This window comes from Chrysemys picta, chromosome 2 (genome assembly GCF_011386835.1).
Source record: "Chrysemys picta bellii isolate R12L10 chromosome 2, ASM1138683v2, whole genome shotgun sequence".
Taxonomy (NCBI): Eukaryota; Metazoa; Chordata; order Testudines; family Emydidae; genus Chrysemys; species Chrysemys picta.
Genome location: NC_088792.1, coordinates 23,558,653 through 23,572,287, shown reverse-complemented (window position 1 = coordinate 23,572,287; position 13,635 = coordinate 23,558,653). Strand labels below are relative to the sequence as shown.

Here is a 13,635-nt window from a genome sequence, read left to right as displayed (position 1 = left end):
TCTTCACACAATGCACAGTCAACCTGTGGAGCGTTTTGCCAGAGGATGTTGTGAAGGCCAAGACTATAAGAGGGTTCAAAAAAGACCTGGATAAATTCATGGAGGATAGGCCCATCAGTGGCTATTAGCCAGGATGGGCACGGATAATGTCCCTAGCCTCTATTTGCCAGAATCTTGTAATGGGTGACGGGATGGATCACTTGATGATTACCTGTTCTGTTCATTCCCTCTGGGGCACCCACCTGGCATTGGCCACTGTCGGAAGACAGGATACTGGGCTAGATGGATCTTTGGTCTGACCCAGTATGGCAGTTCTTATGTTCTTATATGGAAAGGTAGTGCAGAGTAGCTAATGTGCTGTAAATTCACACTCTTGCTGCATGCTAACTTCCCCAAGTAGACAAGCCCCTATTATTATCTAAAAAGGGAAATTTTCAGGTAAGCACAGATGCATTTTCTTAATCTGCTTCGTCGGGGAAGGGAGAACATTGTCTTTTTAATTTATTTGAAAGGCTCACAAATGTTGAGAGCCATTTAAGTACCGAAAAAGATACAAAAAATCTAAATGAGATGTTAATCCATTAGGTCAGTAATCCTTCTGTTAGTCTGATACTGACTCACTAATGACTGTTATGGCTTGCCAGATAAAGAATCTGCACTTTATGGTCTATTAATTCTCCTCTTTCATACTATGAGTAACTCCCAAAGCACTTTTATGGAACACACCAAGTGGATGAATATCTAAGAAATCAAAAGGCTGTGGATTAAAGTGTTCCCCACTAGACTGTGACATGTCTCTCTGTCACTTTAGTGATCTGCAAATTAAAGTAGTCTTAAATATTTCTGGACCATTATGATCTCAATTGGATAGACTGTGCTTGTTAAATGAGACTCCAAATAGTAGGTGATGATACAGCCTAACTGTGTCGCATATACATGGGTCCAGCAAAACGTGTTAAAGGGCAAAGTTTTCTCTAATATATTTTAAGATTAAAGCTTGTTACTGATTTTTTCCAGTTTGGTGCTGTTTACTTCTAATGGCCAGTTTGTTTTGATAAACTCTTATAACAGACACAAAGACAAAGAAACTAATATATTACACACACCAAAAAAAAAAAAATATTTAAAAACATTATTAAGATTGCAAAGTCATGCACTGAAAAATTAGGAAATGCCAGAATTAAAGTTGTCCATACAACCTTAATTTGGTCTCTTTTTAGCATGTGCATTATGATACAATGTTTAATTATGTGATTCAGTACTATTTTTTCCATAGGACCCTTGTTTCACTCAGCGCACAAGCTGGACCTGCTCTGGGGATAAATCAGGGTTGTGTAGTAAAGGAAGCTGTTGTCTGTAGGACCCCTGTTTCATCTGTTGCTCTAGCTGAGAGGTGTGTAGTGAATGAGCAAGGGGATTGCTGGACGAGATGGTTAAGACAGTTGAATGCAGCCCTGGGGAATAGTATCTTTGGATGTGCCACAGAGTTCCTATGTGATGCTAGACAAGTCACTTAAACCAAATATTTCACAGGTGATCACTAACTGTGTGTTATGCAACAGAGGGTCCTGTGGCACCTTTGAGACTAACAGAAAGGTGCCACAGGACCCTCTGTTGCTTTTTACAGATTCAGACTAACACGGCTACCCCTCTGATACTGTGTGTTATGTCATTTCTGGATGCATGATTTTAGATTCTGGGGTCTGATTTGCAGAGTGCTGAGAACACACAGCTCAAATTGCAGTCAATGGGAGCTCTGCTTTGAACTTATAAATTGCTATATAATTCTAAGTCCTCTGAAAAATCAGGTCCTAGGTATCTCAAATTGAGCACCCAAAATTAGTGGATATTTTTGACCTTACCGTCTCTGTGTCTCAGCTTCCAATCTGCATAATGAGGATAGTAATATTCAAAGGGGTGTAGTGAAAATAAATTCATTAATATCTGAAGCACTCCAATACTATAGCGAGGAGTGCCATCAAAAAACCCATGAGGAAATGAATAATTCTATATTCATAACAGGGTTTTAATAGTGTGTACTATAAATAAGACCTTCATTGAACAATGAAGAGAAAACAAAATATTGAACAGCTAGCTAAATGAATGAGGCAGTGGTTATATAGTAAGTGATCATGTAAATAAAGACTGTATTATAATGCATATGCACGAATTCAGGTTGCACATACAACCTTAATTCTGGCATTTCCTGACTTTTGATTACTTAACTTTCAAGCTTAATATTCTTTTACTGTGATTTTTATTTTGTGTGTGTGACTTCCTAGATTTTTAAAAAAGCAAACTGGAAAAAAAAATCTATATTGTGGCAGCATATTGATACCCAAATGGTTCATCAGCAATTTTGGAACTTTTAGATCAACCACGCAGACTTTGCCACTTCACCTAACAGAGTCATTGATAATAAGAGTAAGTTGTCATCCTCTATATGGACCACCACTAGACAGGAATGAGATACTTTGCCAGTTGGTTTCACAGATTATGCTGACAGAATAGGAAAGGTGAGACTCAAGAACGGAATCCAAGATTCCTGTAATCTAGTGGGTACAATCTCTTCTTCCCATTCCCAATAAGTGTAACTCTCTTCTGCCTTGACCCCCTCCAACCTGTCCCTGTTCCAGTCATGTCACCTCCTTACCCCTAGCTCCTTGCCCCAGTCCTTTTCTCCTTATTTAACCAGTCCCAGCCTCCATTCCTCAGGCTTCTCATCCCAGTCTCCTTGCCAAACCATTCTCAGTTCCTCCTTCCAGTCTCCTTACCCAGCCAGTCCATACTCCTTCACCTAAGTCTTCATCTAGTCTGCTTTTCTCCTCCACCCACATCCCTCTCTTCCTGAGCTCCTTGTCCAGTCTCAGCATCCCCCCTGCATCATTGTTCCATTCTCTTTGCCCATCCAATTGCAGCCTCACACTGAATCCCAGTCCTCCCAACCTGTGCTTTTTTTCCCTTTCCTGGCTCCCTGTCTAGTCTTCTTGGCCACCCAGGTGTAGCCTCCTTCCTTGGCTCACAGCTGTAGGCTCAGTTCTCCCCCTCCCTCACACCTGCTCCTTGTCCCAATCCATCCTGCCCTCAAGATCCAGTTCTTGACCCCTCTGCATTTGAAACAGTTAGCTTTGTCCTCCATGGTGCCTGGGCCTAGTAGAAGTCATTGAGAAGACAGGAGAGACAGGCTTCCTGCTGTCAGTTCAGGATTCGTCACAGCCCACACCTGCAATTTCAGGGAAAGTCCGGCTCAGGCCCAGGCTGGAGTAAACTCAGTGGGGATAAAATCTTCAGGGATTTTAGCTGCTAAAATCGGTGAAGTGTCTACTGGGCGTGTGTGAACTGTTTTTGTGTGTGTTTTTTTTTTAATCAAAAGCATACACAGGTGGGTTTTCATGTGGGTGGGGGAATCTAAAGATACCTCCTCCCAACATGCAAGTCCTTGTTGCAAATCAGGAGGGAGTCATAAATTTTAAGGCCACAGAGATCATTGTGATCATCTAGTCTGACCTCCTGTACAGCACAAGCTTTAGAACTTCCCCCAAATAATTCATAGAGCATATCTTTTAGAAAAACATCCAAGCTGGATTTTAAAATTGTCAGTGATAGAGATCCTTGGTAAATTGCTCCCATGGTTAATTACTCTGACCATTAAAAATTTGCACCTTATTCCCAGTCTGAATTTGTCTAGCTTCAGCTTCCAGCCATTGAACCATGTTACACATTTCTCTGCTAGATTGAAGAGCCCATTATTAACCTTCTCTTTGTTAAGCTACATAGATTGAGCTCCTTGAGTCTATCACTATAAAAAGCATGTTTTTAAATCCATTAATCATTCTTGTGGCTCTTCTCTGAACCCTCTCTAATTTATCAGCATCCTTCTTGAGCTAGAGCTTTTTAAATTAAAAGTCACCAAAAAATTTTAACATGTGCAAAACAAGGATTTCCTCCCCAGCCTTGTTCATGAAAATGGCTGAACAATTTTCCAGAACAATTCAGCCGGAGTCAGACAGCTTCAGCCCAAATAGTTAGTTTGGCAAAGTTATAAGCAACTGAAAACAGGGTCCTATAATTGCGTCAGACATCTATAATAAGAGATGGCCCTACTAGCTCTGCCTATAATAATCAAGGATACTTCTCAAGATCTGAATGTTTTCTCATGGCACCATACAACAAATGAGAAAATCTATCATATAACATGTGCCCCTAAAAGGAAGTGTGTATTCATAATAAGTACTTCCATTATTTCCCAGAACTATAACTTTTCTGCTTTTTTCTCTTTTACATACAGTTTTAAAGATGAGAGTACACCTCTTCCATCTGATTTTACAATCTAACTTCAGGATAAAATTTTGTGTTAGTGCTTTAAAATGATAGTTATTTTTATATCGAATATAATTGTTTCTGAAAAGCACAATTGTTTCATATGAAATGTTTAGTGTTATTGGGAAAAGAATGCTGGCGTTAGCAATTAAATATGTGTCACAATTTTAGAGTCTAGAAATGTAAAACATTTATACAGTACTGTAGTTTTTCTGTTTTTCCTCAGTTTTGTTGGCAATTGTGAAATTGATTTGGAGATCAAGAAATTCTTCTGCAGAGCTGGTGTAAAAAGTATACAGGTGAAGTTCAGTTTTTCTCTTGTTTCACCATAGCCACAATTTTACAAATTATCTCACATTTGTCATGACACAATTCACCAGTTGACACACAAAATATAATTTACCAATTCTTTTGCTTTTATTATTACCTCTGAATTGCATAGCATTGGTCTTTGTTACATAATAATTTAAATCTCATTAGTATACTCTTGACATACTAGTTAATTTATTCTCTCAAATATAGAAATAAATGTTAAACATGTGGCATGTTCTGCTGAGAACAGCATGAAGGCAAAGTAAAAGATTTTAAGAATGAATTAGTTCATAAGGTATATTTATAAGGATTCACATTTACTTGTGTCTCTGCTATACATGTATGTCTGTTGCAGCATTTTGTGGCATATGAGTAAATACATATTTCCACATTTATTATTTAGTTGTAGTAAAGTAGCATCTAAGAATGTTTAGCATCAGTTGTATATAAATCAAAAGTATGCTAGTGTGACTTAACAATTTAGGGTGAATGCATCCGTTTACAGAGGACTTGCACAAAGACCTATGTACCACTTAACTCCCCCTTGTTAAGGGCTTTAGTCAGCTGAGCAGGCTCCATGTTGTCTGCACAGGTAACCCAGGTAACCCAGGTAAAGAGGCGCGAATCTATTGTCTGCCGTTGCTGTGACAGGGGAGGGAGGGGCCTGACGACATGTACCCAGAACCGCCCGCGACACTGTTTTGCATCATCCGGGCATTGGGATCTCAACCCAGAATTCCAAGGGGCGGCGGAGACTGCGGGAACTGTGGGATAGCTGTGGGATAGCTACCCATAGTGCAATGCTCCGGAAGTCGACGCTAGCCTTGTACTGTGGACGCGGTCCGCCGACTAGAGCACCTAGAGCATTTTATTGTGTGGACACACACAATCGGCTGTATACAACCGATTTCAATAAAACCGGCTTCTATAAATTCGAACTAATTTCGTAGTGTAGACGTACCCTGAGTGATGTATAGGGCCATCTGCACTTGCATAAACTAACCCATAATGAAAGGCTTTCAAAAAAGCAGTTATGTGTATATTTGCTACTGTGTGCACTTAATCTATATATAGTACCTAGATTGATAGGAATCAATTACATTATCCTTCCCCCCCTTTTTTTTCTTCAGATGCATGGTACTATGAGGGTTATCCTGGAACCATTGATTGGAGACATGCCCTTAATTGGAGCACTATCTATTTTTTTCCTTAGGAAACCCGTAAGTAAAAAAACTAGCTATGAATCATTGCTCTGCTCTTTGACTAGTATATTAATAAGAATAGTAAGAATGAATGAGCTCTTCTGATTTTATGATGGAAAGAGACTGAAGATAAGGCCTCTGTATGCATCACAAGAATTCCCTGGACTTATCTTGTCACAGGACATTATCTAGAAGGTTTGACTATTAACTTAGCAAAAGTTGCAAGGCCTTTAGTGCTAGACTTGTTTTTTTTAAACCTTGGAATTATATTCATAGTGAAATTAGATTCAGAGGTCTTAGAACAATAACATTTACATAACACCTTTCCTGTTAGTCAGGTTTTTTTGACATATTTTAAAATCTGATTTCTGTATTCGAAATCAGACTGTTGGTACAGTCACATTTTAGAAATCTACCCTTTCTCCAGGCACTTGTGTCTGTTCAAGATGTCTCTGTACCATACAAACAACAATGAAAATAGACGCTTCTTTTGTACAGCTAGCAGGAGTCTATATTTGCAAAAGCAGGTATATTCAATTTTGCAAATTCAGGGCTGATTTTAACTATAGTTAGTAGTTCTGCAGTTTCACATTTGAGTTCCTTCAGAACTCTTGGGGGAATACCATCTGGTCCTGGTGACTTATTGCTGTTTAATTTATCAATTTGTTCCAAAGCCTTCTCTAATCATACCTCAATCTGGGACAGTTCCTCAGATCTGTCACCTAAAAAGAATGGTTTGGGTTTGGGAGTTGTGCTTAGAACTGCCTCTCCATTTATCCCTTTCACCATTTCTTCTTCTGACTTGAATAGAATATAGTTTTTTTCTATCCTATTCTGAATCTGAATGTTCATTGTTGTCTCTCAATAAACATTTTCTAGAACTGTTTGTTCACAGGACACTCCAGGGCAAGTTTGTAAATCAGATAGCATTTGTATGTTTTCATTCTAGGAAAAGCCTTAGAGCAACTGATGCTACTACATCTAGATTGGTTAGAGATGTTCTGTTTGAGGAGACTTACAGCTCATAAAGCTACGAAGTCATCCTTCACAGGATTGCTTCATCTGGGACAAACAATTAGTGCCTAGTAAAAGGGAATATGGGTTAAAATTGCAGTGGTATATGTAAAAATGTTAAGGAAATATTTCAAGGATAAATTGATGATAAGATAAGGGGGTGGAGTCATGTAATACTGCTACATGTAAGCAACGTTGGATGACTGGAATTTAAAAGAATATCAGTTTTGTATTTGGAAGAAGTTGATTGGCTTTTTGTGGGAGGTCAGGAAATTTATTTCTATTTCTCCCCAGAATTAACTCCCTCTCCAAAATGAATAAAAGTATAGGGATTTAGGGGGTTCTGTTGGTTTTGGGAGCATTTTTATCCTTTGGCATGAAAAATGTAAGAGTGTAGAGGACAGAAATGGAAGAGTTATTAAGTTGTTCAGACATGAATGGCCTATGTCCTGCTTCTGGCCCTACATGACTATATACCAGTTTCTCACAAGGGATATCACATGGAGCAGTACAGATGTTCTCACTAAACCCTGTCAATTGGATTTCTTTGTCATAGGCAGTACCTTTCTCTGTCCATTGTGTTTGGGATGGTGGGAGCCTTTGTTCATGTTAGCTCAGGGCTACTTGGCTAACAGGTGACGTAAATGCAGATCCTTTGAGTTAAGATTTTAAATTAGACGCAAATCCCAATTAAAATCCCTTCCTAAAAGGTGTTGGTCACCTTATGAGTGACATGAGGTCAGGGTAGTACATTTTTAGAGTCTCAAGATCTAGCAGTTGAGATTCACATGGCTAAATCCCCCCCACCAAATTCTATGTCTTTACATGCCCATTTAGTTCTTGTGAAAGGTGCCAGATAGACAGTGAAGCAGTCTATTCTCAGAACAGGCACAGTCTGGTACTAATCTCCTTCAGATTGTAGTTCATTCTGCATTCCTTTGGACCTTAGCTGGTCTCATTTGGGTGAACTATGGTCTTTTAGAGATCGTGGACACCTATGCACTAGGCGCTAGAGTGAGAATAACGGCGGTCTTGATATAGGAAACAGAACTGGCATAGAATCGTAGGACTGGAAGGGACCTCAAGACGTCATCTAGTCCAGTCTGCTGCCCTCATGGCAGGATTAAGAGTATTATCTAGACCATCTTTGCCAGGTGTTTGTCTAACCTGCTCTTAAAAATCTCCAATGATGGAGATTCCACAATCTCCCTAGGCAATTTATTCCAGTGCTTAACTACCTTGACAGTTACAAAATTTTTCCTAATGTCCAACCTAAACTGCCCCTGCTGCAATTTAAGCCCATTGCTTCTTGTCCTATCCTCAGAGGTTAAAGAGAACAATTTCTCTCCCTCCTCCTTGTAGCAATTGTTTATGTACTTGAAAATTGTTATCATGTCCCCTCTCAGTCTTCTCTTCTTCAGGCTAAACAAATCCAGTGTTTTCAATCTTCCCTTATAGGTCATGTTTTCTAGACCTTTAATCATTTTTGTTGCTCTTCCCTGGACTTTCGCCAATTTGTCCATATCTTTCCTGAAATGTGGTGCCCCGAACTGGATACAAAACTCCAGTTGAGGCCTAATCAGCGTGGAGTAGAGCAGAATTACTTCTCATGTCTTGTTTACAACACTCCCGCTAATACATCCCAGAATGATGTTAGCTTTTTTTTTCAACAGTGTTACACTGTTGACTCATATTTAGCTTGAGATCCACAATAACCCCTGTGACGGGTTGAATCACAGAAACCCCCTTCGTAGCTGCCACCTGATGTGCCAAGACTACTACTTCTCCTGCTTTCCCTGCCAGCTCGGGACCCCAGCACCCTGTCTTGCTGAGCCAGACTCGCCCATCTGCTCCAACACAGACGCAGGGTCTGAATTACTTGCCCCAAAGCTGCAGACTTAACTGAAAGCAGCTTACAGAAGAGTTCTTGTCTTTAACACTCAGATGCCCAACACCCAATGGGGTCTAAACCCAAATAAATCCGTTTTACCCTGTATAAAGCTTATACAGGGTAAACTCATAAATTGTTCGCCCTCTATAATACTAATAGAGAGATATGCCCAGCTGTTTGCCCCCCCCCCCCCCAGGTATTAATACATACTCTGGGTTAATTAATAAGTAAAGAGTGATTTTATTAAATACAGAAAGTAGGATTTAAGTGGTTCCAAGTAGTAACAGACAGAACAAAGTGAATTACCAAATAAAATAAAATAAAACATGCAAATCTAAGTCTAATACAGTAATACAACTGAGTACAGATCATACCTCACCCTGAAAGATGTTTCAGTAAGTCTCTTTCACAGACTGGATGCCTTCCTAGTCTGGGCACAATCCTTTCCCCTGGTACAGCCCTTGTTCCAGCTCAGGTGGTAGCTAGGGGATTCCTCATGATGGCTCTTTCTTTGTTCTGTTTATATATTTTATAATATATATAAGGGACAAAGGATTCCCATTTATTTATCTTTTGCATAAGGTGGGAATCCTTTGTCCCTCTGGGTTCCCCTCTCCCCCATTCTCAATGGAAAAGCAATAGGTTAAAGATGGATTTCAGTTCAGGTGACATGATCACATGTCACTGTAAGACTTTATTACCCACTTGCCAGCACATACGTATACAGGAAGACTTACAGGTAAAACAGAGCCATCTGCAGTCAATTGTCCTGGTTAATGGGAGTCATCAAGATTCCAAACCACCACTAATGGCCCACACTTTGCATAATTACAATAGGCCCTCAGAGTTATATTTCATATTTCTAGTTTCAGGTACAGGAGTGAAAAGCAACAGAGGGTCCTGTGGCACCTTTAAGACTAACAGAAGTATTGGTACTCTGATACTTGATACAAGAATGGTACATTTATACAAATAGGATGATCACACTCAGTAGATTATAAGCTTTGTAATGATACCTTACAAGAGACCTTTTGCATGAAGCATATTCCAGTTATATTAGCATATTTTCATAAAATCATATAGAGTGCAACGTCACAACTCCCAAATCCCTTTCTGTAGTACTCCTTCCTAGGCAGTCATTTCCCATGTTGTATGTTTTCAGTTGATTGTTTCTTCCTAAGTGAAGTACTTTGCATTTGTCCTTACTGAATTTCATCCTATATATTTCAGACCATTTTTGCAGTTTGTCCAGATCATTTTGAATTTTAATCCTATCCTCCAAAGCACTTGCAACCCCTCCCAGCTTGGTATCATCCACAAATTTTATAAATATACTCTCTATGCCATTATCTAAATAACTGATGAAGATATTGAACAGACCTGGACCCAAAACTGATCCCTGCGGGATCACACTTGATATGCCCTTCCAGCTTGACTGTGAATCTTTGATCCCACTCTCTGGGAATGGTTTTCCAACCAGTTATGCGCCTGCCTTATAGTAGCTCCATCTAGGCTGAATTTCCCTAGTTTGTTTATGAGAAAGTCATGTGAGACAGTATCATAAACCTTACTGAAGTCAAGGTATACCACGTCTGCTGCTTCCCCCCTATACAGAATGCTTGTTACCCTGTCAAAGAAAGCTGTTAGGTTGGTTTGACATAATTTGTTCTTGACAAAACCATGCTGACTTACTTATCACCTTATTATCTTCTAGGTGTTTGCAAATTGATTGCTTAATCACTTGCTCCATTATCTTTCCAGATACTGAAATTAAGCTGACTGGTCTGTAATTCCATGGGTTGTCCTTATTTCCCTTTTTATAGATGGGCACTCTATTTGCCCTTTTCCAATCCTCTGGAATCTCTCCCATCTTCCATGAGATTTCAGAGATAATTGCTAATGGCTCAGATATCTCCTCAGTCATCTCCTTGAGTATTCTAGGATGTATTTCATAAGGCCTTGCTGACTTGAAGACATCGACCTGGTCTAAGTAATTTTTAACTTGTTCTTCCCCTATTTTAGCTTCTGATCCTCCCTCATTTTCACTGGCATTCACTAGCATTTCACTGGCATTCATGTTAGACATTCAATTGCTATGAACCTTTTTGATAAAAACTGAAACAAAAAATTAATTTAGCATTTCTGCCATTTCCACATTTCTGTTATTGATTTCCCCCCCCCCACCCCCCATTGAGTAACGTGCCTACCCTGTCCTTGGTCTTTCTCTTGCTTCTAAAGTATTTGTAGAACACTTTGTCTCTAGCTAGTTTAATCTCATTTTATGCCATGGCCTTTCTAATTTTGTCCCTACATACTTGTGTTATTTGTTTGTTTATATTCATCCTTTGTAATTTGACCTAGTTTCCACTTTTTGTAGGACTCTTTTTTGAGTTTCAGATCATTGAAGATATCCTGGCTAAACCAGGGTGGTCTCTTGCCATACTTCTCTATCTTTCCTACACATTTGGATAGTTTGTTGTTGGACCCTTTAATAATGTCTCTCTGAAAAACTGCCAGCTCTCTTGAACTGTTTTTCCCCTTCGACTTACTTCCAATGAGATCTTACCTACCAACTCCCTGAGTTTGCTAAAGTCTGCCTTCTTGAAATCCATTATCTTTATTGTGCTGTTTTCCCTCCTACCATTCCTTAGGGCTTGTCTATACTACTGCGCGGGGTCGATCTAAGATACGCAACTTCAGCTACATGAATAGCGTAGCTGAAGTTGATGTACTTAGATCTACTTACCGTGGTGTCTTCACTGTGATAAGTCAACAACTGACGCCCTCCCATCGACTCCGCTTGCGCTCCTCATTCTGGTGGAGTACCAGAGTCGAAGGGAGAGCACTCAGTGGTCGATTTATCGCATCTATACTATACTAGATACAATAAAGAGACCCCCGCTGGATCGATCGCTGCCCGCCGATGCAGTGGTTAGTGTAGAATCTTGAACTCTATCATTTCATGATCTTTCACCTAAGCTGCCTTCCACTTTCAGATTCTCAGCCAGTTCCTACCTGTTTGTCAAAATCAAATCTAGACTAGTCCCCTACATTTTGAAATGTATTTTAAAGTCTAGATTTAATTGACTTAGAACTGCAAGTAGACTAGAGTATGAAAATCAGAAATACTTGAATAACCATAAAATTCCTGAAAATGTCAGATCCTACCAATACCTTGAAACTCAGCCAGTGAGCCAGTCCCACCCCTACTGAATAGCACTTGTCCAAAAAGCAATTGACTCATAAAATTAGTTTTATATAGCAGGTTTATTAGTACTGAGTAGTAATGTTTTTGTTTTATTACAAGATTTCTTTCCCACTGTATCTTCTTCAATATTTGTGTTTTAATCTTCTGCAGCAAGATCTAAAATAACTTTTAGTATAGCAGTGAAGTTCTATAACAAAATCCTGTCCACCATTTAGAAACTGAGTAGCTGTAGCCAAGAAAAGCTTTTCTTCACTTTATTTGTTAGGGGAGAGGAGGAGGAATTAGTTGGCAACTAGCAATGGATTTTGTTCTCATATTTTCCAATCTAAAGTAACTGGCAATAATTCCACTCACTCTGTAGCATCTCTTTGCTGGCCTTGATGACTATATAAGGCAACGCTGCCTAAATTAATAATTCTGAACATACTTATCTAATGAGTTTGCCAGAGTTTTCTACCACTTTCCTGAGCAATGCATAGTTTTTTGGGGTTGTTTTTTTCCAGCTGCAGGAGTTCCCACTTAATACTTTCTAATAAAACATATTTTAAAAAATAGAGGCTAACATGCTTATCAAATGTGTTTGCATATGCATCTTTTAAAAAAGAAAAGAATATTTTTAAATGTTCCTATATTCTGAACCTAGTTTTTCTTCTAAATCTGATGTGCCTTAATGCCAAAGAATTGAAATGGAATGTTGTGTAACAGAGCAGAAAACTGAGTCCGGAATCATGGAGTTTTTTGTATGACTATCTACAGTTCATGAGTGAGCTTATTTAACTGTATATTTCAGCTTTCCCTGTAAAGCTAAATTCAGCTCATCTACACTAGATGAAAGAAAATGGTGTAATCAGTTAGTTATCTTGATTTTTTTAAAATTAGGTCTGTTTATATTCATTCTGTAAATTCATGACCTAGTGACATGCTTAAGTTCAGATTCCTTTCCCAATCTCTCATCTTTCTGCAGCAACTAGAATAGTAGGTTATAGATATTTTAAAAAATGAAAGAAGGCAGAATAAAAATCAATTTGCTTTTAATAGAGAAGATGCAGTTGCTAGATAACATCCTTCCATTTTTATCTGTTTATTTCCTCCCTCTCGGTATAGGACTTTACATGTATTTTTACTAAATCAAGTACTATCAGGAGAGACTATCCACTTTGCAGTTTGGTGCTGTCCTCCTGTCTTCTACCTTCAATTTTGGCAGTAGTTGCAAATTTGAATATGGGGTAGAATTTACAAAATCGGCTAAGTGAATGGAACTTAGGTTCCTAAGGCCCACACTTTTAAAGGTAGTTAGACATTGCTGCACTCAGTGTTGCAATGCCTAAGTCTCATTTTCAAAAGGGGTTTAGACACTTAGGAGCCTAAATCTCTTTTGACAGCCAGTGGGATTTAGGCTCCTAAGTGCCTAAAGCCCTTTTGAAAATGAGACTTAAGCATTGGTACACTGAATGCAGCAGTACCTAAATATCTTTTGAAATCTGGACATAAGTGACTTAGGTACTTTTGAAAATTTTATCTGTGATCACATTTATACCAAAGAAATGTCTGACAAAGAAGACTATAAAACTCTCATGCAGGATGCAGAGGGATGTGGTTAGTAAGTTGTTTGATATGTTTGAATTGGTCAAAAAAACCTCTGGAAACCTTTTTTTTTAAATTGTACTGGGCTACAACAATGCTTACAG

At 38.9% G+C, this 13,635-nt stretch overlaps 1 protein-coding gene across 5 annotated transcripts in view; it reads left to right on the top strand.

Moving 5' to 3' along the window:
• The window catches only part of ESYT2 (extended synaptotagmin 2), a 141,225-nt gene that overhangs the window by 49,614 nt on the left and 77,976 nt on the right, over positions 1-13,635 (top strand). For all 5 annotated transcript variants that reach the window (XM_005308107.5, XM_005308106.5, XM_008162969.4 and 2 more), the window contains exons 5-6: positions 4,547-4,619; positions 5,763-5,852. In XM_005308107.5, the coding sequence (XP_005308164.1) occupies positions 4,547-4,619; positions 5,763-5,852 (163 nt within the window). The remainder of the gene's footprint in view (positions 1-4,546; positions 4,620-5,762; positions 5,853-13,635) is intronic.